The sequence below is a fragment of the Syngnathus typhle genome, linkage group LG14, assembly GCF_033458585.1.
Source record: "Syngnathus typhle isolate RoL2023-S1 ecotype Sweden linkage group LG14, RoL_Styp_1.0, whole genome shotgun sequence".
NCBI classification, from domain to species: domain Eukaryota; kingdom Metazoa; phylum Chordata; class Actinopteri; order Syngnathiformes; family Syngnathidae; genus Syngnathus; species Syngnathus typhle.
Window position 1 is genome coordinate 745,539 of NC_083751.1, and position 27,813 is coordinate 773,351.

Here is a 27,813-nt window from a genome sequence, read left to right on the forward strand (position 1 = left end):
CCTGATTGAGCTAGAAGCACCTGTGACTAAAGCCAAATGGTGGCAAAATTGTTGCATTCTCTATTCAATAAATACAATAAAAGCCATTTGTTGCGCTCATGACTACACGCATGTTTGAAAGCGTCCCATCAGTAGAAACGTTGTTGAAGCGTTGCCCAGCAATGTCACTTGGTTGCGTCACTTCTATGTTTTTTCCAAGACCAGTCTAAATCCAATAAAACCAAATGACTCCATATCGCCACCATTATACAATGACGGCAGTTGTTACAACCACCAAGCAGGAGTCAGCAGCCTGGCTCATTGAATCCAAACATGCAATATGATGCTTGACCTGCAAGAGGCGCTCAACTTACCACAGCAAAGTATGAAAGAAAGCAAATGCGTCTGTTGTAAGGTCGTAGACATGACAGAGCGGTTTCTCCCAGGGTGGCAGACGCAGGCCCACCGGCGCTTTATTCTAAGCTTCCTCTGTTTGGATCCGCATCGTCTCACACTTTAGTGACATTGCGGCGCATGGACACACACTCGCTGTTTTTCTTGGATTGGGGCGTGTGAGACCTGCCGTGTGTCATTTGCTTGCGACTGAGAGGGAGGGAGGGAGACCAGGTGGCCCTGACCCTCCCGGTGTGTTTGTTTGTTTGGGAGAAAGCCAAAGATAGGCTTGACCTTGTGCATGTCAGCACAAACTCTCACAACAACTGGGCCTTTCTGTACCGGCCTCATTTTGATCAAATTGGGTTCAGTGGGGGGAAAAAAAGGGTGAAATGCACATCCTTTTGCTCTTTGTCAACTCTGCGGGGTAAAGTCGACTCAGTGGCATAAAGAAGACATGAACAAGCGGCACTTGGTATTCGCCACAAGTTGGCCAAGCTGCATTCTAGTCGTTGTGTTCTCGTGTGATTTCAATCTCCACGTCTCATTGCAAAATCCCACTTTGACTTTGCTAACCTCAGATAAGACGGTGATGAGTGAGAGTGATCCCCCCTCTGAGCTTAATGACAGGATGGCAGCGTAGTAGGATGACATTTGACAGATGGGATGTAAATGAGAGGAGAGCAGGACTAAACCTTGGAACGCCGTACACACATACATAGCACCATGGGAACACCAATCAAACACGAGCCTCTTGGAGAATCATCTCTAATGGAGAGTCTCATTGAAGCCTTATGAGTCACAATATGATCTCATGAACTCTTGAGTCCTTTTCAAATGAGGCTTTAGCGTTCATTGAATCACAAAAGAATCCAAATCAACGTGTTTCTTTGAGGAGATCATTCTAGGATTGACAAAAACAGAAATCCACCAAAACGAACGCAAAATATCTATATCTTTTTAAAATAGGTGTCAGGTTTCACCGGTTTTAAAGTTGGCGGAACAAAAATCCTCTTTTTTCAAAATGTATTTGATCTAAAGTGAAGCTTTACTTGCTTTCTGACACCCGGAGTGACAGATTGACGGAGCGAGACAAGCTCGCATTGACGGACAAGTGAAGTACGGCGAAAGCAAAGCAAGGATATTTGTCTTCTCATTTTGCGGCCCCAAACTCCTATTTGCATGTCATTACCGAGCCCGGCCGTGCTTTACAAAGCTAGCATTCATGCTTGATGTCCTGCTTCTTCCTTACACCTCTACTTTCCAACCCCGTCCGTCCACATTCCAAAAACCCCCGGGCCCCAAAGGCTATTAAGTTTTGAACTTTACCCCCCTTGTGAAGTGGGCTTTTTCTTTTTTTTTTGCATTAACTCTTAACGAATGAATCGTGTTTAGTCAAGTGTTAGATGATGTCAGGACTGTAAATTGGACGGGCGTTGGGGAAAAGCAGATAGTATTGGCAAATATCCGCCGCCTGTCGTCAAGAAAGCGTCGCCCTCCCGCTCGCTCGGCTCGGTAAGCGCTTGGGACGACCGATGAACAAAAGTCAAATGCGAGGCGCCAGTTATGGGTTAGTACTTGCCAACTCTTATGACTTACTACACCTGGGAATGCGCGGAATGTCATTTTGATGACTACTTTGGATGTCTAGCACATGTGATGAAGTATTTGAGCTGACTTTGAAATGCAAGTAATCCTACCCCGAGCGAATAAGGAACACATTTGAGATAAGAATGTGGCTATGGCCTCAGATGACCGAGCGCTTTACTTCTAGTTCGGCCCCCTTGGAAAATGGATTGGCCACCCATTGCATTTCTTTTTCTGACTGAGGACCTTTCAATGCATCAGTCATGGATTGAGGCATTTTTGCTCAAATTCGCTTTTCCGATTTTCAGACAACGCGCTTGTCCGAACTCCAAACAGAGGCGGCCGGTTTCTTCCTCGCCCCACCGCAGTGAGGATCAGTGGGGTTCACGGATTAATGAGATTTGTGTCAGCCATCCCGGTTCCAGTCTAGCAGCCGTTCTTAGAAGGCCTGAGCCGCCACTGGGCAATTAGTAAAGCTTCTCCGCACCCAGCTGCACATACGTATGTAGCATTCCATGGGAAAGAATGTTTCTATTGATTTGTTTTCAATATCGCGTCAAGCTTTACGTCCGCGTGAATACTACTAAACCTCGGTGGATGCGTTTGCTGTTATTGTAAACAGTCACATTGAGTGACAACTGTTGATTTGAGTTTGCATAAAGTGCCCCCCAAGTCATTTATCACCATAGTAATGACGAGGAGAAATGTGAGTTCCCTGATAAGTTCCAGCTAGCCCATAGAAGCATGCTGCTTCCCTTAGGTCAGATGGGTTAACCATGAATATTATTTTATTGCATTCAACTAGCCTTGGAATATGTGGTCATCTGCAGGAAAAAGCCACCATGCACCTATTAAAAGTATTCAATAAGTATTGTGCTGAAGAATCATTTCCTCATCCACATTTCCTTGCGCTTTTGAACCACAAACTTGGAAAGAGCAATTTGGTCAGTCGTAAAAGTTTATTAAAGATGTAAGATCCTATCATTTCAGCATGTGTGACGTGTACGGTATTGCTCTGCTGGGACCACAAGTGAAAAGATTTTATTTGGGAGTTTTAATGTTTGGAAATAGAGCCAAATTACAAGAGGATTAGAAATGTGCATGCTGATCTTGAAATGACTTTTTTTTAGTATTTGCTTCCATAGGACGTCCAATGGCCTCATGTGCATGTAATCACGCTCATATGCACGGGACGTATTATGTGTAATCGCAGCTAGACAGAAAGCGAGGACGAACGGGAAAGGAATGCATGGGGGATGGAGAAAGAGAGAGAGCGAGATGAAAGGAGAAAAATGGAGAAAGGGCTGTCAGGGGATAATGGAGGAGTAGCATTTATCAAAGTGCAGATCTCCATGTGGGATGGATGGACTGAGACAGAGGATTTAAACAGTGAGCATGATGGGTGAGCGGACAAGGCATAGGTCAGCCATCGCTCCACTCAGAACTTTCTCCAACTGAACACTCCCATTAGAGATAAACAACATCTTATTTGAATTATGCAATGGCCTGTTCCAGTGCCAGGCCATCAGCAATGATCACACTATTGTTTTTTTGGGGGGGATGGAATCCACCCAAAGTGAAGACTTGAAATGCACGACTTTGTTTCGAGGAAAGTTTCGTGATGTTTAAATTGGATTGCGCCACTGAAAGATTTTTAACCGTGTGATCACATGTGTTGCTCTTTTGCCAACATGATGTTTTGGATTGGTACTGTGAGTGATATGCAATACATGATCACGATAAATTCTTTACTTTAAAAAAAAAAAAAAAAGGACAGAGACCTGCTGCGAGGCAGCCTTGGAATGCGAATGAGAGAGTCATCAGGATGCTGCGTGTATGTGTGTTTTCCCAGACTTCTTAGCCTTGCCTCCATTTGACCCCCTTTTATGGCCCTTTTACGGCCCCTCCATACTGTAGCCATCGAGATTCTCTTCTCTGGGGCTCTGTTCCCCTCATCAACCCCCGCTTGGATCCTCAGGCAAGGTCAGCTGGCCTTTAACACTGCCAGCCTGCCCTCCAAGAGTCCACCCGCACGGAAATGCTTTCATCATCTGTTTGTCATTGTCTCTGAAACAATTCAATTGAAAAATATTGAAAAATTGCAACTCGATGGATGCATAGTAGCGGTTGCAAAAACCTTGACATCGTATCCACCCAAGAAAGGGGAATTGTTTTGCTGCAGACAGTAAACTCTCTTCACGTCCATAACAGAATGGGACAAAATGAGAGGGAGTCTGAGATGATGCAATTTCCATGTGGCAAGGAAATTCTCATTTAATTAGAGCAGGCAAAGAGCCACAAGTGTCTTTTTTCTCTTCAGTTTGCGTTTTTCATGCCCTCAGTCGTTCTCTCAACCACTCGGTCTTTTTTTCACTCCATGGCCTAGCCAGTGAACTACTGCTGACCTCAGTGGTCTTGTCAGTGATTAATGCCCCCCCCCCCCCTCCTCCACTCCTGCAACTCCTCATCCCATTGAGGAAAAAAACAGTCCTAGTGGAGATTGGAATCAGATCGTTTGTACTATTAGTATATAGCAGCAAAGGTTTGTCATCATTTGTAATCCAAATGCTCTGCATGACCTTGTCCGTTCTTCTTGCTCTTCTTTCACTCAGCTCAGTGATATAGTATAGTGGCGGCCGTCATCTGTCTGACTGCTCAAGCCGAGCCCCGGGAAAGTCAAACAAATTCTTTCAACTTTGTCATTTTTGGCAATGCACAGTTATGGCTGAGATGCCCAAAAAACAGACCCAGGAAGTCTTTTTCAATTTGTCCTTGCTAACTCGCAGGTGGCAACCTCACATTTCTGCAAGGGCTCCTTCCCTTTGGTCAGATCTGCCCCGTCAGCGTTGAGCTCACCCGTCAAAAGGAGGTTGATGATTTGCCAATTGTGCGAGCAGGCCTGAGGGGACGAGACTGACATCTCTTTAGGGAATAGATGGAGATAAAGAGCAGCAGCATTAAACAGACACATTGTGGGCAAGCAGGGAGGTCAGCAAAGGGGACAAGATGAAAGAGTTCTTTGTGATGGGACCCCTTCAGTTCATCCTACCTTCTATTCACATATACGTAGTTACTTGCGAGAAAGAACATGTCGTGGAATTTTAGCAGCAATGTCATTTTTAGCTAAGCCAAATATGATTGTACTATTGCCGAAACCCTCCCGCTGTTAGTATTGCATTATTGTTGCTTGGATCTGCAATCTGCTCCACGCAAAGTTCAAAAGAACCAAGACAATCTAAGAAACCACATCCGAGCCTGAAATATGTTTGCAGCGTCTCTTGGAGATTAGAGTTGACATTTGGTGGCTCACGTAATTGTAATTTTCCACGCTCTTATCTGACACACACAAATGGTGGAATCCAAGAAATGTTGTGTACATGCAGGCAGATGCCACTGAAGCTGACCCGCCACTCCGAAATCGGATACGATGAACAGATAGCACTGATGAAAGCTTTGAAACCGCTTTCTCTGTCCTTTTTCTTTGACTTTCACATGCTGTTGAAATGCCTAATGGAATATAACTGTGGGTGGAAAAAGTATGAAATGGTGCACTTGTGCAGGTGTATCTTCTAAAGGGGCCAATGAGAATCTGGTTTTCTGTCAAGACGTGATTGAATAAGCTGAAAAATGGTGTCGTTTAACTCCCGGCGGAAATCGACGTTTCAACAGCTCGTGATGAACAAACGTACTGTAACAACTCGAGCATTTTATTCTCCGCTCAGCTGTGGAAAGCAAACACTTGCTGCTCGCTGGCTCATACAAAAACAGCTCCGCAGTGACAATGCAAGAGTGCTTTTCCACATTTTTTAGGCTTATTATTGTTTTGATTTTAAATCTATTGATTTATTTTCATTCCAATTTGTTTTATTATTGTCAGCCACAGCATACATTTTTCAGACATATTTCAATGTTTCTGGAAAACAAGAAAATCATTTTTGGAACACACATTGCTATTTATTTTCCTTCATATTCGAGCCAAAACCTCAACAAGTAATAGAAAATAGAAAAAAAAAATACCATTATAAATATGAATTGTAAATAAAAGATTCTGCTTGAAGCGAATAAAATAGATCAATGAGCGTAATCATTCCGAGTGGATACGGCAACCACATATTATCAAAAGCACACAAGGGCATAGGAATCGTAATATGAATGATAATAAGCAAGAGACTTTCTAAAAAGTACATTGAATTAGAGAAAAGCTTGCTGTGTGTGTGTGTGTGTGTGTGTGAGTTGGCAGCCGCTGTGCAATACGCATAACATGCGTAGGATTGGAATGGAAGACTAAACCAACACGCCGCATGTCCGTCACACATGTTTAGCTTTGTTTGACCTTGACCGACGGAGTGCCCTTGTAATTATCTTTGTCGTCTTATTGTATTTGTCTTCCGCTTTCTGGATTTGCACTCCGTTTTTTCTGTTTTTGTTTTCTCATCTGGTGTAGTTTTCATTGGATCCGCTTTCTCTCTACTCCGGGCATGGCTCGCTTGAATTGGGACTTCATTGTTTTGCTGTTTCCGCTAACAATGAATATGATGCTGTTTTGGTTTGTTTCTTGGGGTCTTGTGAGAGAGCTCTAATCATATTCCTGGTCCTTCTTCAAGCATGCCAGATTCCTTCCTTCTTAATTCAATTGGAACTCGTCCTGTCTGTTTTTAATACGGTGTCGTTTGAGAGGAACCAATGCAGTCGGTGTGCGGAGCCAAGTAAAACAATACTCAAAGTGACCCGGGCCGCTCTCGCCATCTGTCTGAGATGGATTTCTTTTCAAAGGGTGGATGCCCTTGGTTTTATTAGATCAACGTCACAATCTCACACAAACATTCCAATCCAATGTCCTGTTTGATGATGTAGCACCTAAAGAAATAATACTGTATCCCCATCATTTCAAATGGCATCATACTTTTCAAACCTCGCATGTGACTTTCCGCTGAGCTTGCTTTTGGATCCTTAATCCAAACGGAGCTGGCTCAATGGACGCGCCGCCGCCGCCATTGTTGCTGGGCGCTTTGCTCACCTGTTCCTTCACTCCAGCACAGCAGCTTGTACATGTAACAGCTCCAGTGAAAATGAAAGAGCCTCATGCCACTTTTATGAGCCTCTTGACTTTTTTCTTTCCACACCCAAACTCCCACAGTGCAGGTTAATGAGCAGGTTGTCAATAGTTGGCCTTTATGAGTCATTTATCTTCTCCAAAAAATGTGTGTGTGCATATGAGAGCAGGAAAGGAACTCGTTTGGACCAATACAATTATCCAAAAGGTCTCGGTACGATGATACATTGAGCGTAGATCAAGCTGTGTCCAAAGACTTTTGTTGCAATATCACAAGCTTCGAAACATTTGTTTCAAATCTCAAATGCATTTTCAATGGGCCATTAAAGGAAACTCTGGAAGACAGCAGCTGGATAAAAGCCGCTTTCAGGGATCACTCAAATGTTGAAGAAAGGACAAGTAGAAAGTTGATTCATTCCAGACAATGAAAAGGAGAACGAGCCAATGAGCGGTGGTGGAGTGATTTTGCTCTCTCTGTCAGCCAGCCTGTTCTCATAAATCTGACCAGACTGTGTCAGTTATTCATTCCATGGTATTCTTTCTCCTCATTGGCGCATCGGCAGGTGGCAAAAGTGACAATGCTCCCATGTTTGACTAGCGCACTTGCCTCCATACACTTTGCATGTGGCCAAATGAAAGCTGCAGAGGTTTGTCCAGTGCATCATCGGTATCTTCGCCTCGTTGTCGAGGTTTTTTTTCCAATGAATGTTTCTTCTCACTTAATGGTCTGAAGCTGTCACAAGAATCATAAAAGTGAGAAGGCCTCGCAGTAGTGAATGTGCAAATCGAGCCGTTGTCAGCCAGTTAAAATTTAAGAGCTGTTTCTTTACGGGAGTGCGGAGGTGTTGTGCGACTTTCCCGGTTGCTAAGCGCCGCTCGCAGCTCCATGCTTGCTGCTTGCTGCTTGCTTGCTGTCACACCTCAACTGGGCCAATAAAAAGATCACCTCTGGCGTTCCTGCGATGCGATCGTCTTACATCTTGGTGTGTTGATAGAGTTTGCATCCGTCCACTGGAGAGAAGAAGAATTGATGCGGTAACCATTTGGTGTTACATTCATGGTTTGAAGAAAGAAAAAAATAATAATAATCTTGGCCACTTGAACAAAATCTTGGCTTGTAGCGCTTAACATAAACATTTCTTTTTCAATCAAATGAAAGCTGATGTTTCAACTAACACACAGGAGGACGTCAGCCTGTCACGGCTCTGCATGATGAGGCAAAAACAACACAGTACGTCTACATACAGTACGTCGATAGCCATTCAAGATTTTGATGCCCCCAAAAAAGACAAGTTGTTTCTCTTGAGTGAGTTAGTGCATCAACATCAGGAGGTTTACACAAACAACAATGATGTGTGTGTGTGTGTGTGCTTTTATTACATTTGAAGCTGTCAATAGCATCTAAGAAAAATGAATTTTGCTAGATTTGACCCGTGGTGTTGTCCCCCTTTGTTTTTTGTCCCCATCCAGCAGGTTTGAAAGCATAATAGCTGGATGACTTGTGGTTTGCCTTTCTTGTTTGAGTTGAGACATCTTCTCGCGGACTTTGTTCTCAGTTTCTTTGCTATTGTGGTTTGAAGTTGAGAAAATTCCATAATGCAGTCAGTCTCCCAACATGGCTATTCCCGTTAGCCAGAGCAATTTCCCGTTGATAAAGGGCATTATGATTTGTGTTCGGGCTTCGCTTTGTTGGTTGTTGACGTGTTTGTGATGGTGTGTTTTCTCAAAGACTTGCCAGAGCTCTGTGCTCTTCTCCTCTGTGCCTGGCCAATATGTGGGCTAAAATAACATTTTTGTTTTCCTTCTAACTTTAGCCAAGTCAAAGTGGGTGGGAGAGGGAGTCAACCTAGCCATTAGATGACACATTTCATCACATTGTCTTGAAAAAGACGGCGTACTTGGCTGCAGCCGCTCGTTTGTAAATTGAGAAAAATGTTCGATCCCGCCAACGACATCCTCCTCTACTCAAAGTCCAGAATCAAGCACAGAAACGTATTTTTCAAATGAACTTGATAATAGCAGTGATGTCTCTTCCAAATAATTGGCTGCACAAAGACCCAAACTCTTGCAATGCTGCCTTTGTAGTTCTAGTGGTAGACAAAAGGAATCCGATCTTCTGTGGTAAAAAAGGATTTTGTGTCTACGCTGATGAAGGAAATGCGAGAATTTTCACCAAGCCCTGGTGCTTATAATGAATCAAATAAATAAACAATAATAAAAATACCGCATACAGTTCAGCTTAAGAGCGAGGGTCTTTTTGTCTTTTTCCACTGCAGTTTCAAAGTTTTATATACTATCTGTCCTGTTTGGCTACTTAGTCCTGAGGACAATGCAGTCAGAACCAACAAGGTTTGAGAGGAACGAGAACACGGCTAAAAGTCATTCATGGTCCCGGAGAACGATTCTCTGGAAATTGACATAAAAACAATTTGGACTGCTTCAAATATGAAAGAATCAATTGACTGATAACAAGACAAAATGATTCGTTCATGAGGGGATGATTTGGAATGGAAGTGGGACTTTCAAATTTACATTGAAGTTGATTTAAACGGAGAAATGTAGTTGGGAATGGATTCAACAGCGTAGCGTTGACGATGACCTCAGCGTCCTCCCGACGGCTGCTTCAAAGCTCGCGAGGGCATCAAAGTGGCCTTGTGATTCCGTCCTCGGCTTTTTTTGCCGTTCCAACTTTTGTTGTTCCTTCCCTCATGTGCAAGTGATTAAAGACGCCTCATGGAAAACACACTCTTTGTTTTCAAATACAGACTCCACTGGCGGAGGATCCTTGAAGGTCTTTCTTTCTCTTTCTTCTCCACACTTCGAAATAGTTCTTCTTTTTTTTCATCTTAACTGAGTTGTACTCTCATCTCAAATTCATCAAATACAGAGCTTGTTATAAGCTTCCTCTGATACAAAGGACTATTCATAATCTTAGTGAGGGCTCTTGTGGCCAGCTGTCTTCCTTCACTGTCACTCTGCTCCTAATGAAAGGTCTGAAAATCACGGATGGTACAGTCGCTGCTTTTGTGTTCTCCAAGACAGCGGCGGTTCTTTCGGCTTTTTTTTTTTGTTGTCAGCAAAAACAGAACCCCGGCCGACTGGAATGGTTTGTCCGTGCAATGACCTTGACAGAGAAAAAAAACGGATTCTCTGTCCAGCCGAATGACTTGAAAGTTATTGCAGGCTTGGTTCCCGTGACGCCTGACAGTTAAATGAAGAAGAGCTGAGTACTTGTAATATGTAGATGGGAAGCCAATGTACTGTAAAGCTGGCAAATCAATAAGAAACTAGTAAAAAGTGACTTTCTATCTGGAAAGAAAGAAATTTATAGCCTTGGGGGGAAAAAAAAACGTAAGCAAGGCCTTTTTTTTCCTCATAAGATATACAGATTTCTCATCAAGATAGACTTATTGTTTTTGGGCGCAAGCTCCTTGGAGCGCTGGCTGCGAGCACTCTTATATTTGTGTTCCCAAGCAACCAAGTCAAAACAAAGTCAAGACATGGTGAGTCACTGAGGTTTGTTAATGCTGCTGTCGGTCAGGGTTTATGGCGCTGAGGTAAAACTAGTAGAAGCGCTATTTACATGACAACAAACTCGGAAGATTCTTGGCCCTGTAGAACCTTTTCAAGAACCTTCCTGCCTCTCCAAATTCTCACATTTAGTAAGTCTATTGCAAATACGACACTACAAATTTGGGCAGACTTGTTTCGTATACTACATGCGTATATACGTATGTCCCTTTCTTTCACTTTCTCACTGGCTGACCATGTTACAATCGAAAGCAAAAATCGGAGGCTTTATCTTCCATCAAGATGCCATTTCACCACTTAGACGACGGAACTTGTCTTTACTCCAGAAATAAAAGGGACTCTCATTCAATACGACTTGTATGCAAGACTTGAACAGGTTAATGTTCAACAGCCTCACAGATCATTGTCCATTCTGGAGTGGGATCCTTGTTTATGCTGGTATGATAGAGCCTTGATTCCATCTTGGCCTTGGTGCTCTGCTCTCATGTCTATAAAAGGGAGAGACAGTGTGTGCAATTGGCTGGTAGGAGAGAGAGATAGATAGATAAATACATGGAAAAAAGTAGGGCTCTTTCATGGGAAGGAGCGAGAAGGGCTGAAACTAATGGCAATTGCCATGGCAACATCAGGAAGCAGCAATATTACTGGAAACATATTCCATATGCTCTGGCTGGCTGATTTAGATCTCTGCCAAAAACACAGTGCTAGTTAATGCTATTCATGTTTGCTGAGTACTGAGTGAGTCGTGGTGACAAGTTGACCTGGCCAATGTTGTGTTATCTTCCGGACATACCTGAATGTGTGTACCGGAATTATGATGAGTTGCACAGTAAACATTGGAGCATATATGGGAGGTTCTCAGTAAGTGTGGTCCACAAGTTTGCTTTTCAAGTTCAAAAACCTTCTTGTTCAAATCCAGGTGAAAATAATGGATGCCTTAAATCAAAGATTACTGCAGTACGCCCTGCTATCAACTGTTGACTGTCAAGCCGATTGTTTTTTGTAGTATGATGAAAAGTGAAGTAATCCCACCAGCAAGCCTTGCTCCCTCTACTCTTGGAGCCACAGAGACATCTGTGCACGGACGCGTCGGCATCTAATCGCAGCCAAGGATCATGCAAAATAAAACAAGATCAGGCTCCGTCTTGCTGCCTGATTGTTTTGAACTCTGTCTGTCCGTCCGTCTGCCTGCCTAATCCTCAGCCACTGCGATTTTTGTGTGTGGCTTACTGTTAATAACTCCTGATAACCATTTGAATCAAGTTCCCATACAATCTTTTCCTGCTTGCAGTAGAAATCATCTGTCCACGATGAAGACTTTCTCCAAAGTGTCTTTTGCAACATTTCTCCCTGCCTTGTCGATCCATGGTCATGAATCCCGTGTGTCTCCTACCCTACCCTAGCCTAGCCTGGCTTTGATACTCCGGTTGAAAGTTTTTCTCTGCACTGCATCACTGTCCTCCTCCACAAAAACTATTTGGGAGTCCTCCAGCTATTGTCTGGGGGTTTCCAACATTTGCCTTTGCTACGGTTTTCACTGAAGGGTGATGGCCCAGTGCCCATCATGGTTCAAGGTGGTGGATTGTTCCACTGGTGTCCTAGGTACCAGGCACCAAAAATAATGAAATATATACATTCCCGTTTCTGCACCGATCTCAAAATTTGAATCCTGCATTGGTTTGTTATCAGTGCTCCCTTTGGGGACAGGCAGCTCTTCACCCCACCCCAACTACTCGTCTCCCTCCTAGATTTCCATTTGACTTTGGCTTGTCGCTTGGCCAGTTACCTTGAGAAGTGGAGGAATGCCGATGCTTATTTTCTTAACCTGGAATGAAGGGCGCTTTTTGCTGTGAGTGACAGGGAAGCATGCCGGAAAGGCTCCGAGTTTACCTCCAAGTGGCTGCTGGCAACCCAAACTAAGGCCAATACAGACAATGTGAAGAAAAAATAACAAATGGGAACACAATGAGATGTTCAAACTGCAATTCCTTTCACTTACTTTAACACAACAGTTCAAGCTGGACTAAAAAACACTCGGCTTTTTTAACACAATTGGATTCCACGGCACTTTCTACAGAGGCTTCATCCCAGTGCTGTCAGATGATTTTTTTCATCGTCAGACTTTTTGTGGCTTATCTGCACTTTTGACTCAGAAGTGTCTGTGAAGGAATTGAGGGTGATGCATCACCCCGTTTCCCAGAATCCTTGCAGTTTAGCCTAAAGGCACCATTCATTTCCTAGCAGATACGTACATGAGTTCATTTGAGGATGCAAAGAGAACAATAAAATAAATAACATCATGATAAATTGATAATTACGTTCATAAATAACAATAAAAATGATCAGTTAATAAATGAACATTCATTTCTGGCGTAAATCAAAATGAATGACCTGGCATAGACAAAAAGTCTGATGGCATTTTGATAACGATATTAGCCGTTGATGCTTTTGAGCAAACGCAGATGGAAGAAAGAAAGAGCAGGCCCATCAAGGATAATATTGCTCATGTTTTCCACATTTGTGCCACCTCTGTTACTTCAATCAAGCATCCTTAGCTTTTCATGCTCCGTTTAGCCAATAGCGCCTCACCTTAAAGGAAGCGTGTGATTTAAAGCAACCTTCGAGCAATTTCCACTCATTATATTGCCCTCCAGGCAAAGGGAAATGATAAAGTACTGACAGGCATGATGAAAAAAAAAAAAAGAAAATGCTACAGATTTGGTGCTCGACTCAACTATAGTCACATGATGTCTAAATCCCTCCTCATTTTTTTGGCAGCCAAGAGCATGATCGTTCCATCTGTTTGGGGCCTCTCAAACAGTTGTGTGTGTCATCCTCAGGGAATCTTGAGAGGTTGCTTGGTTGGTTGCTTGGTTGGTTGGTTGGTTGGTTGGTTGGTTGGTTGGTTGGTTGGTTGGTTGGTTGGTTGGTTGGTTGGTTGGTTGGTTGGTGAGATCATTGAGCAAAAAGGTGTCTCAGGCTGCACCTGAGTTTTCTGCGTAAGGCCTTCCTTGTCCAAAAATGCATGCTCAGACAATCCTCAGGTTTCAGGCTGTGGCAATGTGGCACAATCCATTGATGTTAGTCAGAAGCAGAATATGGAGATATATATATATATCAAGCTTGCACATTGATTGATGCTCAATTGATGAGCCGTGCATCTGTTTGAAAAGTACTCTGCAAGAAGAAAGAGGGCTTGTCATCCACTCCGATTGTATTTCCCTCTGCTCTCAGCTTTTCTTGCTTCTTTCTCTCATTCATCTCTGTGCACTTATAAGGTTACATGCCAAAACACTGCTGGCTTAGCTCCTTGTGTTCTTTGGTCTGTTGTGACCGCAGGTCTCTTAACGCAGCAGCCTCTTTCCATGCCTCTGTCCACTCCAATTGAGGGGAAAAAATAACATATATAATATTATAATATAAATAAGAAGAAGAAGAATCATGCAGTGGTTACTAGTATTTCTGGATTTTATTTTCAACCCCATTCAAGCTTTTTAATGATAATCTGGATAATCAGTAAAGAATACAATTACAGCATTAGAATTGACTGCATGACGTGCTGTACTCTAAGTGTCCTGTACTGTGTCACATTTACACAGCCAAAATGAGACCAAAGTTAATCCTGTCCCTCCGGCTTAGTTCTAACATTTTCTAGCCGCACGATTCAATTCAGGAGCAGCAGAACAATATGAGATTGACCTGATCCAAAGTGACACATCCCCCACTGAAGGTTTCTGTTTTGAAGACTTTCATTAAGAAATGGACTGAATGCAATTACTGCGTAACATCAGAAAGCTAATCCTAAAATGACTGCAATTCATCCCAGATAGACAACTAACAGATGTGATCCAAATAGAAGCGGGAAAAGAAAAGCAGAGGTATCATTTAGTCCGCTTTCAATTTACAGGATACAAAAACGATACCGTCACAGGCCGTATATGATAAATGATGGTCAATTTTTGCATATTGCCTTAAATTAGAGGAGAAAAGCCCACTTTGCCGCCCGTTCCCATCTCTTATGGACCTCTTTCAAAGTTAGTCAACTGCATCGTGGCCTCTCCTCTGTCCTTTGTCTAGCGCACAAGCCCCGGGCTTCTTAATCCTATCAAACCTAAATACAAAAGGAAAGTTAGACCCACCTTGGGGCAATGGAGTCACAATAATACACTGTTGTGTGTCGGACAGGACCACTTTGAGTTCACGTTGCACCATCACGATATGCTTCTTTTTAATGTGGCCTCCTTGAAGAGTTTTTTTTTCCTTCTCAACTGTCAGGAATCCCCTTATGTGTCTCATTTTGGGTGCCCCTCATTTGTAATGAAAAGCAGAAGGCCGCGCTGTCGTCGGATGGTAATAACGCAGCATTAGCGCCGCACTGATGGGATCTCGGTCATATATTGAGACTTTGGCCAGCCAGGAGCCAAGTTGGATTTGAAAAACCTTGTCTTTGTTATTTTAAGCATCTTTCCATTCCAATGCTTCTGTAAAGAACATTCAGATGTATTGCAAGACACTTTCATGAATTATACAGTTGTACTAGATGAATGATCACAATTTTCCCACAGGCACGAAAAAAAACCATCTCAAAAATTCGATTTCAACTTCAAAAAGAAAATGATCATATGTTTCAAAAGGTCAATAAACAACATGTATATCTTGTGCATGTGTTTTTGAATGATTAGAAATAATCACCTCCTAAAATATAAAATTCCATTTGTGCTTACAGCGTCTGACTTTGCCCAAGACCCCAGTGTGGTAGCAGTCCCGTCATGGAACGCTTCTAGTGATGGTAAATAAACACTCTAGCACACACTCATTTTACATTTAAGCATCCACGACAAATCTAGTCTTTATATGTCGTATCCACCCATCCATCCATCTATCCATGATCCAAACCACAGCGTCAATTCCACTTCATTGGTTGTTTTGTGAAATGGCATTGGATGAGGTGTTGACAAAGGAATGGCAACCTGCAGCACTGGAGAGGATGGAAGAAATTAGCCCCTAATGTACTCAACATATGGTCCTAGCCACAGGTGCATGGCTAATTTCCACTGACCCACTTTGCTGTTTGTTTTCTTCATAAGCTACCAGTGGAGCCTCAGATGTATGTGTACATCATCATGTTGCTGTGCTTTCTTATATATTGAAGTAGGTCGACCACATCCTCAGGCGCTCATTTCCATGCCCCATGTAGTCAAATAAAGGAGCATCCCTATTTGCAATGGCCTAAAAGTGACCTGCATCCTTTCGGTAGATATAGTCGATCATGATTTGGAAGCTTTTTAGGGAAGTCTTATCTCGCAAATCTGCTTTGTCGTCTGCTGTCGACATCCGCCCCGTCACCCGCCAAGATAGCCGGCTCGCTTGGAAAGCCCTCGGCATTATTGAATTTGACCTTCTTTTGCTCTCTCATTGGTTTATTTAATTCAGCTCTTGTGGGGGCCAACTCAACCACAACATCCGTCCCAAAACAGATGCCGAGTGAAAAAGCTTTTGCGCAACACACGGGCAAAGTTGTCGTTTCAACACCTGGCCGAGAGTTGGCACGCATATTTCATGTGGAAAAATGATGCAAATTTCCTGCGAGTAGCATGAACGTGTCCAAACACAAATGATATGTGGAGAAAGTGGTGGATTTGTATTTGGAGTCCGGCCGGCCGGCTTCCTAAGCAACATGTGTTCCTTATCTGATGGAGGGAGGGATGCTTGGATGGATGGGGATTGCGCCACCTGTTTTGTCTTGAGGCGGGGAACGCTTTAGATTGACTAAGGAGACAGCATTCAGGTATCGTGACTTTATCAGCACGCATCAGTAGCAGGAAGTTATGCTGAAAGAGGCTCATTATTGGCCTCGGCAATACCGCCATGTAATTAGGGGTGTTGACATATGTAGTTTCTCCTTTTTCGGCCTCCTATCCTTTTTTCCCCCCACCCCACGCCATCCTTCCTGTCCTCTCTCTCGCAGTTGGAGAGCGAGTCAACTTGAATGAAATTCACCTTTAGCCGTCGCTGGCAGCCGACCGACTTCTCGGCGTGTGTTTAGTTAGCTGCTCGCTCGCTCGGGTTTCTGGGTCGGCCCCTGGCGGGCGCTCTCCGGTCAAATCGAATGCAACGGTTCTGCTCTAGACAAAAAAGTGTCGTGCAATGTATCCAGTTGTCCCTATGAATAGTTTGTGTGCCTTGCGATTGCACATAAGCTCTGGGAGAAAAGGCGGCTCGATGACAGGACGCCATTTCGTCGGTCGGCCGCCACATGAAAAGCAGAGTGTTTGTATTTCAGCGTGCTCCTGATGCCAAACACTCACCGCAAGACAATTGCCTACAGAGTAGGACATTTTGCTTCTCTTTGTCCTCTTAATATGGCTCACGCGTGGAGTTTTCCCGGAACATGTCAATGCCACAGGAATCAATTAGCAAAATACGTGGATCACGTGATGTGAAAGTTAACCGTCGCCAGTGAGACACGGCCATCGCTCGATGACACGATGATTGTTTGCCGCGCCGGTCACTCGCCTAGTTTACGGCCAAAGAACGAAACAAATGATTGGAAATGTAACTCAGCATTGTGCCATTACCAGGCAATTCCTTTCTCCGACTGTTCTTCATATGTCAATCTTTGCTATTCTATTTCCTTCAATATCCTCTATCCGCATGCAATCATTCTCTCTGTTCTGAGCTTTTTTTCCCGATATCCTCTCTCGCCTCGATTTTTTCAACGAGAGCTGTACTAAACAAATCAGCGGCTTCTCTGCTTGCTCTCAGAAAGTTGGAACAAGCTTTATTGTCCCATATCAGCCTTGCCAATACCTCACGTCCGCCCACACGGTTGCCACAAAATCAGCTCTTCTTCAAGGAGACTTTATGAGGTCACCACAGGCACGCAATGACACCGACCTCCGTGTCGTCTCAGTTTGACTTAACAAGCCTTCCAAACAGATAATCAAGTGAGAAGATCAAATCCGTTGGCTAGCCAGCTCCCAACACAGGCGAGCTGACCTAAGTTGATTTCTTCCTTAATGTGTCTTCCAGGGCTTTCATTTATCCGCCTTGAAACTCCCATGAACAACATCACCACTTCTCTGGGCCAAACAGCCGAGCTGTTGTGCCGCGTGTCCGGCAACCCGCCTCCGACGGTGCGCTGGCTTAAGAACGACGCGCCCGTGGTACAGGAGCCACGGCGCGTGTCGTACCGCTCCACACCCTACGGATCCCGTCTTCGCATCCGCAATCTGGACACCACGGACACCGGCTACTTCCAATGTGTTGCTACCAACGCCCAGGGCACAGTGTCGACCACCGGCGTGCTCTTTGTCAAGTTCGGTAAGAAAAGCTACTTCACAAAAGCGTGACATGACGGACGTTCCTACCTCACAACCGACACATAGAGTGCGCTGCAGTTAAGCCTCTAGGTTCGATTGAACCTTTTCTCAGATTCTGCTTTTCCTGGAGCGGATCTGGCTCCACTTAACGACAAATCTGGTTCTAATCATATTTCTCCCCTTGGCTTCTCTTTCAGATCCGCTGCCTACGCCTCTACCGGGACGGCCAACGTAAGTCGTTGAATCTCCCTCTATCTGTCTATTGGCCTCTTGTGTGGCATTCCTAAGGGTCCAAATTAGGATTTACATTTGAGCCTGTTGATGGCATATTTCGTCATCAAACACATTGTGCTGTGTTGGCTGGCACCGATTTTAAAAAAAGGGCCCATAAAGGCACCCTGCAGTGTACACCAGTAATGATACACATCGTATAATTTATTTTTATTATCGGTTTCACTTTTGTTGTGGCCAAATGAATACGTATATTGCCAATGGCAATGAGCCATAAAATGTGCTCTGAATTGGGCATCACATGGTTCACATTGACTAGGACTACTTTGTTGTTGTTTTTTGTGTTGACTGAAATATGTTCATTGCAAAGTCTTTGCCAACTAGCGTCCCACGTATAGTGGAAAGGTCGTTTGGCCACATACAGTACAATATAAAACAATTGTATTCAATTGCTTGTTTTTTAACAAATCAACGTTGGTCTCTTATGGCTTTCTGGAGCAAGCACTGTATAGAAAATGTGTTTGCCACCATCACAAATGAACACTGGATGTTTGATTTATACGTACCTACATAAAGACGGAAATGTTTGCGGAATGATGCGGTGGGTCATTTCTTGGCCACAAGGCTTGAGGAAAGCATCGACCCAAGCCAAGACACAAAGAATGCTAATGATGCTCTCCTTTAACTCTTGCTCTGCAAGCCAAGAACTTTATTTCCCAAGAAGTCCTAAGCGTTCCTTGAAATCACGCCTCACATCCTCAATTTTATGTCGAGTCCAACCAAGTTGAAATCCACTTCAGTCCAGTGTTCATGAATATGTCAACAGTTATCTTCCACCCAGATGAGACAGATGAGTACCTTTCCACAATGGGCTTCCATCCCCGCTCTCGTTCCTTCACCTTCATCCTCCGTTTCTCTCGTCTGTCTGCATCGCTTCTGTTTTGATAGAGCCTGAACAAATACAAAATGTCTGGCCTGCCAAAGAAAGAAAGACCCCCCCCCCCCAGTCGCTCTCTCTCTTCCATGCCACACTTCCCTCTTTTGCAGGAAAAGAGAGAGCAGTGATGGAAACGTCGGGAGGGTGAAAGAAAAACAGTGTTAGGCGAGCGGGAGGACGACGGCACCATTAACACTTAGGCTGCGTGTTGTTCTTTGATTCCCGACTGCGCTGGGGTGTGATGATTTGTGTTTTGCCGAAGGAGGCTTTGCTTGTAAGCTCACACACATCAGCGTCAGCTAATGACTCAGGCCTGTGTTTTCAACTCTGCTCGGCACATCTCATCCACACCACTCCATTCTCCACGGCTGGGTCGCCACCACAAAGCCGCGGCATTCTAACGGTCTCCTTCAAATTCATCCCGCTGCTGCTGCTGAGTCAAGATGATGAAGTGCGGATATGACCCAGGGCTTTTGAAATATGGGGGGACAAAGAGAAGCGCCATATTTGCCATTTCTTCAAATTACAAAATGGCTGCTTTTTTTTTTTCCTCCTTTTAATTTGACAAGAGCAGTAGAAGGACTAAATGGAACCGAGCCGAAGTCTCTGTCTGTGTTTACAATGTGCTTTTCTCCCTGTTTGAAAAGATGAATACCACGACACCTTGGCTGCTGACACTGTTTATATTTCTCTAAATGTTCTGGGGGGGGTGTTAAACAAGAAAAAGACTAAAATAGCAGACTTTCTCGCTTTGGTTTCTTTCTCTGCTGCGCACTTTTAATGCTGTGCTGCCTGAGGGGTCAAAGGTCACAGGCATTCTCTGCTTGCTTTCCAGCCTTGCTGCTCATTTCTCCAGATAGATTCTTTTTGATGATCTTATGGATGATAGCCGTTGAGACACATTGTTCTTAAACTGTTGGACTATTTGTTCGTGCCGCTGTTGGAAAGTTGATTCTAAACGGACGGGCTTGCTTGGCCTGTGCTCCACTCTGAGCCAGCAAATAAATCATTTTGAGGAAAAATTCATGTCATCAATTTTGGAATAAGGCTGTAACATAACAAATGGAGAAGTGCTATAAATACTTCCAGATGTAGTGTTAAAAAAATCACAAGGCATACTGTATTTTCTCCATGACCCAAAATGACAAAAGTAAATAAGAGTTTGCAGCACTAGTGCAAACCCTGGAGTTAAAAAAAACCCTCATTATCTGAAGTGTTGTATTATCTCACATCTTGTTAGTGTTTCTTTCCAGATGGCAAACTTGAATGAGTCCAGCAGCTGACATTGGCAGTTACAAGTCTTGAAATATGGGTGGCAAGAATATTTTCATTTCCAGGCTATTTATTGTCAAAACAATGCACTTGTCTCGCTACATTAGCTCGTCAGTGAACCACACTGGTCCGACTGCTAATTGTCTTAAGCTCGATGTTGTGTTCCGATAAATCTCGTTCGTTTTTGGTTTGGGATACAGAAGTTGGAAAGATGCCGTTTGACAGGTCTGCTCTCTACTGTTCTGATGGCCTCTTTGCATGGACTGTGAATTTGCCTGGGTGCTGAACTGAGAAGGTCTGGTTATGGGTTTCACTTCTCCTCACCTCAGTGCCAGTGTCAACACAGCGGGGCTGCTCAGAGATTGGCCAGGATTGATGACGATCTGCTGCACAGCGCAAGCGCAAGCGCAAGCGGTGGGTGTCTGCTGTGGCCGTTTCAACTTAAGGGCTGACAGGCCCACTCCACTGGCTTTTTTGGGATGCATCTCTCTTCAGCCACATGCTGATCCACTTGAACGAGCCACCTCGGACTCGCGCGGGGGGTCGGCTCCTTTTAATTTGCTGTGGGATCCTATTAAGAAGTATGTCGCTGGGATTGTGACCTACTTAACTTGTGTTGTTTTGTTGGCTGTCACTAACTAGTTGCATTACCTTATCCTTTATTTGACCTTATCAATATTTTGCCTTAAAACTGCCTGCAAAGTTTCAATGGTGGCACTTTAAACATGATTTTTTTTTTTTTTTTGGATTGAGTATGTGTAAATAATATTTTGAGGAAAGTGGCTGCCTTTGTGTTTATGTTTGGATTGCTTTAAATCACAAAATGTAAGTGGATGTCGTTCTTGACACATAGTGCCAACCAGTTAGCTCTTTCACACCTCTGGCGTCGAACATACAGAGCGTGTCTCATAGCCACGCACACACACTCACACACACGTGTGACACACTTGCAGCCCCGCATTAAGCACGGTCAAATAGGTGCACACACAGTTCCTCTTACAAACTCTCTCTCTCTCTCACACATGTTTGGTTAAGGCCTCGACGGGTCTTAATTGCCGTCTTGTTGTAGATTCTTTTTAGCCCGGTGCTGATTGATTGGGGATCAGAGCCCTAATATGGCTCATAGGGGATAGGGCCTTTGACACGCTCTGGTCCCTAGGCGCCAGTAGTACTTGAAACTAGAGATGCTTCCAGAACCCCCTCTACCACAAACCTGGATAACTCTCTCCTACTTCATTTCTTGAAGCGTCACAGACACCACAGGATGGATGGTGGTGTATGAACACACTCTCACACACACACACAAGCGCACATGTGGTCCCGATGGTTGTGCTACCTGCTTATGCCTTAATCTCAATTCAAAGCAGACATTCCCTTCTAGATATCTCTTAGTGTGGTACTCTTAGTAGGAACAGGCCCCACTTCCTGTTTCCCAGAATTCCCGCGTCCTGTCTGACGGCGATCCTGTTGGCAGGTCTGCGCAAGGTCACGTCTGTGCTTTCGACAAAGCGTGTTCATGTATGTGTGTGTGTGGTTTGTTTGAATGGTGGTTTCTCCCAACGGGTCACAAGCTTGAAATGGGGTATGCGCTGTTCCCCTGAACTCTGCCCCCTTAACACACACACACACACACAGACGGACATTTTAAAAAAACATATATGCACAGAAAGTGTTCTTTCTTTGCCCTTGGTGCTGGCGGAGTGCATGAGGGCAGGCGACAAAGTCTACCTTGAGCATTTCCAAGTATAAATAGCGGCTTTTGTTTGTACGACTCCGATGTGACACGTCTGGGCCAGAGGTTATTCCTTCATTTGTAGACCTTTAGTTGAGCAATGCAACTTGCTCTAACGCATTACTATCCTTTTGAATCTCTATTTAGCTTTAATCAGTAATGGCACTTTTCACATTTGATTGCATTGCAATGATTTGACCACGAAGAAAATCAAATTTAAAAAAATACGCCTTCATTTATGCTTTGCAGGTGTGTCTGATTTTTTGAAACAAACTCCACATTGTGCTTCTTCATCCCTTGGCCATCCTCAATGCTTTAGCAATCGTTCATTCGCTCCCATCAAGCCATATTTCAGGTGGCTTGCGTGGAGACGTGTGTGTTCTTGTTGGAGAAGCAGTCAGCCAAAACATGTGTACTCCTGTACACGCTGTCTGCTTTTCGACACCCAGATTGAGCTCTGTGATGGGAGCAGTAATTCCCCCGTAAATCATGCGGAAAAATGTTTCTCTATGATTTACATTGCGGAGTGAGCAAGTTGGAAAATTGACACCATTCCAGGAACAAATGCGAAATATATTACTGCTTTCGTTGATATTGAAAGCGTGGCTGTTTACCTGCGTAGCATTGCACAGATCATCATCTTTTTTTCATTATATTATATCATTATATTATATTTGTATTATTACATTTTTAAGTAGGACAGCAGACTAATCATTAGTCTATAATGTCACATCAAATGGCCTTATCTGTCTTTTCTGAAGGTATTTCTTATATACATACACACACACGTGCGCATGGTGTCCAAACCGCAACACATATTCAGGTTGCTAATTAATACGATGATTGACAGGCACACTTCCTCCCTCCCCAGCGGGATCTGTGATACAAAGCAATGCCAAGAGGGACATGCTGGAACGACGTGAACAGTCAAAGTTTTGACATTCCCGGTGAAGGTGGCTGGGTAAATCTGCCCAACACAAACTAGTGCTTATAATGCGTCCATCCTTTTCCGCGAATTCTTCCTAGAGTGGGACGTTTTTTTGGAAACACAAAGTGTGGGTTGTGTGAAACCTATAGGAAGTGCATGCAACAGAGGACACCACGGCTAAAGGATCTAAACTGGGATGTCTGTCATAGCATCCCTCCCGGGATGATAAACGTTGCCTCAAGTTCCTGTGCCGCCACCATCCTTTCCACCCAGCTGTACACTTCACTTTGGTTGAGCCTTTCTAACCATAATCTAGGTTGGTTTTCCAGTTCAGGGTGTGCACACCACATGAGTACAGTTGCTTCGTCAACCTAAATAGCATCACAAAATACGAGTCAGTGAATGCAACATTGAGGTATGGTTTCCTCAAGAAACCTCCATAAATAAGAAACATGGCTTTGCGCTCATGTTGTATTCTTTCCATTCCATTCATGAATGTTCAAATGATTGATTTTATGGATGGTCATGAAATGCAGATCTGCCTCAAGCGCCATGATCACATCAAGACTGTCATATTAAGTGACGGAACATCCTGTTGATTGGTCTCCAACTCGCTGAAGGACTGGCCGTTCCTCTCCTGAGTTGCCTCATGTTTCCCGTCTACAGTAAATCTCTCGCTTCTTGGCTAACAGAAGCTTCTTTTACTAAGCGGCTTGGGTAACATGAGGACCCTTTCTTGCTCTATTGTGCCGCCCTCGGTTGCCCTCCCTCCCTCGCTGGCTTGCTCTTGATTCTCAGTGCGGTCATGGGCCACTGGCAGCCACCGGCAGCCACCACAGACCTCAGTCGACCTCAGTCGACCTCAGTCAAGTCAACCTCAGTCTCTCGTGAGCATTTTGCCCGCCTGTCATTGAGAGATCATTACGTGCTGCGACTGCGTTGTAGTACGTCGTCTGCATTTTATCTGGAGTTCCATAATCAGGGTCTTGCACCTGAAATGTGCCGGATGACACATTTGGTAACGGCAAGCAGGCCTTCTTCATCACGTCGTTTGATCCTAGATGAGCTTTTAAGCAACAACGGGAAGGTGTGATGAAATATCTGAAGCTCGGTTCCTCCTCCAAACGTGAGCTCACGCTTTTTGGCAGCTGGTCTCCTCTTCACTCAGCAGCCACGGCAATGGGAAATGTCTTCAGGGATCCGCCAAAAGTGTGTTGCGTTTCATGTCCCCCGAAGTCCATCGCTCCAGGTCTCTTTCCAGAACTTTACACCCTCCAGTGGAGTAACCTTGTCTATTGTTTTTGACGGCTGCCTTTCTTACATGCTTTCTTCGATGGGCGTTTTTGGAAAGCCTAATAAATGTGTCATGGACCTGCGAGGCGTATTTCATCAATTGTGTCTGCGCTTTCACCGGCGCCACCCAGGTGTCCATATGGATGTGAGAAAGAAAGAAAGAAAAACACGGCCGCTAGCACAGGGCTTCCCTCTATAAATAATGAGATTGGGCGAAAACGTCTTATCGAACAATGAATGGGTGTCTTCGATTTTGTCTGAATTGAGCTTGAATTGTGTCCTGCCTGCAAATGGATAGTTGGAGGAACCAAAGAAGGATGAACCTTGCTGCTTCCTTTGAAGATGTTTGGATTGGCTGCACTTACGTTTTCCGGGCAGGACTAAATGTTGTCCTCAAACCTATTATTTGCGTGTCTGTGGCAAAAAAAAAATCTTCCAGCGGATGTATAGACATTATCTTCCGTGAGCCACCGTAAAAGTGACCTCCTGGCTGACGAAATATCGTGTGTGTTTTTCCACTTTCCATTTCAACGGGAACAAGCCGAGCGATCAAAAGTCTCAAATTCTTTTCTGCATGATTCCACTCTGTCGGTAATGATTTGCACCTTCATCGATGAAACTTGTTGCCAAAGGAAAATATCTGAAGATGTGCGTCGCTTTATAAGAAAGCCACTATTCTGTCCAGTGGCAACCGCAACATACTTAATGTAGCTACTAAATTCCCAATATGAAGGAGGAAATAAAGGCTCAATAGAAAAAAAGTCATGTTGAGTGTGTTTTGGTTGTATGCCCGAAAGGTCCATTTCGACGTGTCTGGACACATAGAGAGAGCTGACCTTGACCTCTCTGTCACTTAACACTCCTTCGAGAGAGGGAAGCTCATGACCCCCGTGCTCACTCCATGATGCCCTCATAATTGAAGGTGGTGGTGTCACTCCCTACTAGCTTCTTTGAAACATTTGATTGCTCTTTTTTGCCATTGGGGTGGAAGTTGAAGTCACTTGCACAGAGCTTTTAAAAGCTTCCCCCGAAATGACCAAGAAGCATTAATAAAGGAAATGAAATATACAATGTCGACTGCTTTGATGAACATAATAGTCCTGCAATTAATTCTAATGTTTCTTTTTATTGCTTCTGTTTCAGAGAACTCCTCATCGTAAATCTGGACTCTGATATTTTCTTTAAAAATGCAATAAAAGTGGACTTTTTCTTTTTGCGACGGGAGATTTATGGCGCAAGTGTAGAGAAAAGCACTTGGTTTAAATAGGTGTGGGTTCATGGGCTTGTTCGTCAGTCCGCCAATAGTTACAATATGTTTCCGTGATGGAGGGGTTAAGGCCATACACAACATCAGCTCGCACTATCCTCCTATATTGCCTGCTCGCTCGCTCGGTCTTAAGGTCCCATATGGCACAACTTAGAGCACATGATATAGTGATCTCACACCAAGGCAATATTCAGCATGTGGCTTTTTGTGGGGCCTGTCCTCGCACAGCGCCATTTCTGAGGCCCAATTTCAGGTGTTCTGCCTCTCGTTTGGATCAAAAGCAAACATTGGGAAAGCGGGCATTGGATGTAAAGTAGAGGTTTTACATTTAGTGGCCAAAACATCATTACTTCTTCCCTCCCCCATCTTTCTTTGGTGCATATGTTTCCGATTATGTCTCATAAGGATATCTCGGTGGCGTAAACTGTAAAAAGTCCAAACACTCAAACATTAATTTGTCATGTAGTTTACACCCCGAAGTGAGCTGCGTGCTTTCGAGCCGGATCATTTGACTCAAAGGGAACTTTAAAGCTGCAACTTTGCTTGAGCTGCGCTTCACTGGCCGCTTGTTTTTCATTCACAGGGGGCTCTCTAGCGGCTCAAGTGAGGAATGGCATTTGGTGTCTTCATTTTCCAGACCAGACGCTTTCAAGGAGCAAAAGAGAAATCCATTTTTATTTTGTTTTTCAGGGATGATTTTGATGAGGAGGGCTTCTGCCAGCCATACAGAGGCATCGCCTGCGCCCGCTTCATCGGTAACCGCAGCATCTTTGTCGACTCGTTGCAGATGCAGGGCGAGATCGAGACCCAGATAACAGGTGACAAACAAACGTCTGATTCATCAATCTTAGCTACATATCCGTTGTTGTAGCATCAATTGTTTCTAAACTTAGCCCGCCTTCGAGGTCATTTTTTTTTTTTTAAATCACTTTTATTTGAAGAACTCACGCTCGTGGTTTAGAAAAGAGCCCATTTTGGGCATCGGCCTTTAATTGCCTGTCCTCTCCCCCACAAGGAGCTGCTGCTTTAGTGCTAATCCCCAGCGCCAAGAAGCATGTGTTTGCAATAAGCGGCCGGTCTATGAATCATGCTCTCACGCATTGCAAACTGCAGCTTTTTATTGTCACTTGATCACTTTCATCCTCCAAGCATGTGCACGCTGAACGATATCAGGAGAGCAGAAATGTGAAATACTCATGCTATTATTCAGTGTTAAAATATACATTGAAATCAAAATAATAATCATAATAATTGCGTGATTGCGTTTAACCGACCTCGCGTTTCAGCGGCCTTCACCATGATCGGAACGTCCAACCATCTCTCGGATCGCTGCTCCCAGTTTGCCATCCCGTCCCTCTGCCACTTTGCCTTCCCGACGTGTGACCGCAGCTCAGGGGCCGACAAACCTCGGGACCTGTGCAAGGACGAGTGTGAAATCCTGGAGAATGACTTGTGCAAGACCGAGTACATCATCGCCCGCTCCAACCCCATCATCCTGAAAAGACTGAAGCTGCCAAACTGTGACGATCTGGCAGCCTCGGACAGTCTGGAGGCAGCCAACTGTCTGAGGATCGGCATCCCCATGGCCGAGCCCATTAACAAAAGTAAGGCGCAAATATTCCAAAGACCTGTCGTGGACGATGGCACTCCATCCTGATTTTCTTCCTCAAGGCAATTTTTGATAATGTCTTCCTTCTTGTTGCTGGGTCAGATCACAAGTGTTACAACAGCAGCGGCTCCGAATACCGCGGCACCGTCAGTAAGACCAAGTCGGGCCGTCAGTGTCAACCGTGGAACTCCCAGTATCCTCACAGCCACAACTTCATGGCCGCCCGCTTCCCGGAGCTCAACGGGGGCCACTCGTACTGCCGCAACCCGGGAAACAAACACGAGGCCCCCTGGTGCTTCACGCTGGACGAGGGCGTCCGCATGGAGCTCTGCGACATCCCCGTCTGTGGTGCGCTTGCATTGTACACGTGGATGGAACATCTCCCCGGAAGAAATGTCAATCAACACGTGTGATTTGATTCCCTTTGATTTTCCGTAGACCACAAGGAGAAGTCTGGTGGCGGCAACATGGAGATCTTGTACATTCTGGTTCCGAGTGTGGCCATCCCGCTGGCCATCGCCTTGCTCTTCTTCTTCATTTGCGCGTGCCGCAACAACCAGAAGTCGCCCAGGCCGCCTGCCCCTCGCCAGCCCAAACCGGTGCGTGGGCAAAACGTGGAGATGTCCATGCTCACCACAGCGTACAAGCCAAAGGTACGACGTGGCATCCCAAAATGAGC

At 44.5% G+C, this 27,813-nt stretch overlaps 1 protein-coding gene across 1 annotated transcript in view; it reads left to right on the top strand.

Annotated features, from left to right (window-relative positions):
* ror1 (receptor tyrosine kinase-like orphan receptor 1) overlaps positions 1 to 27,813 on the top strand; it is a 46,280-nt gene that overhangs the window by 13,375 nt on the left and 5,092 nt on the right. Inside the window, exons 2-8 of the mRNA XM_061296787.1 lie at positions 15,270 to 15,332; positions 17,576 to 17,866; positions 18,063 to 18,096; positions 26,216 to 26,343; positions 26,812 to 27,129; positions 27,237 to 27,482; positions 27,573 to 27,787. Coding sequence (XP_061152771.1) covers positions 15,270 to 15,332; positions 17,576 to 17,866; positions 18,063 to 18,096; positions 26,216 to 26,343; positions 26,812 to 27,129; positions 27,237 to 27,482; positions 27,573 to 27,787 — 1,295 coding nt within the window. The remainder of the gene's footprint in view (positions 1 to 15,269; positions 15,333 to 17,575; positions 17,867 to 18,062; positions 18,097 to 26,215; positions 26,344 to 26,811; positions 27,130 to 27,236; positions 27,483 to 27,572; positions 27,788 to 27,813) is intronic.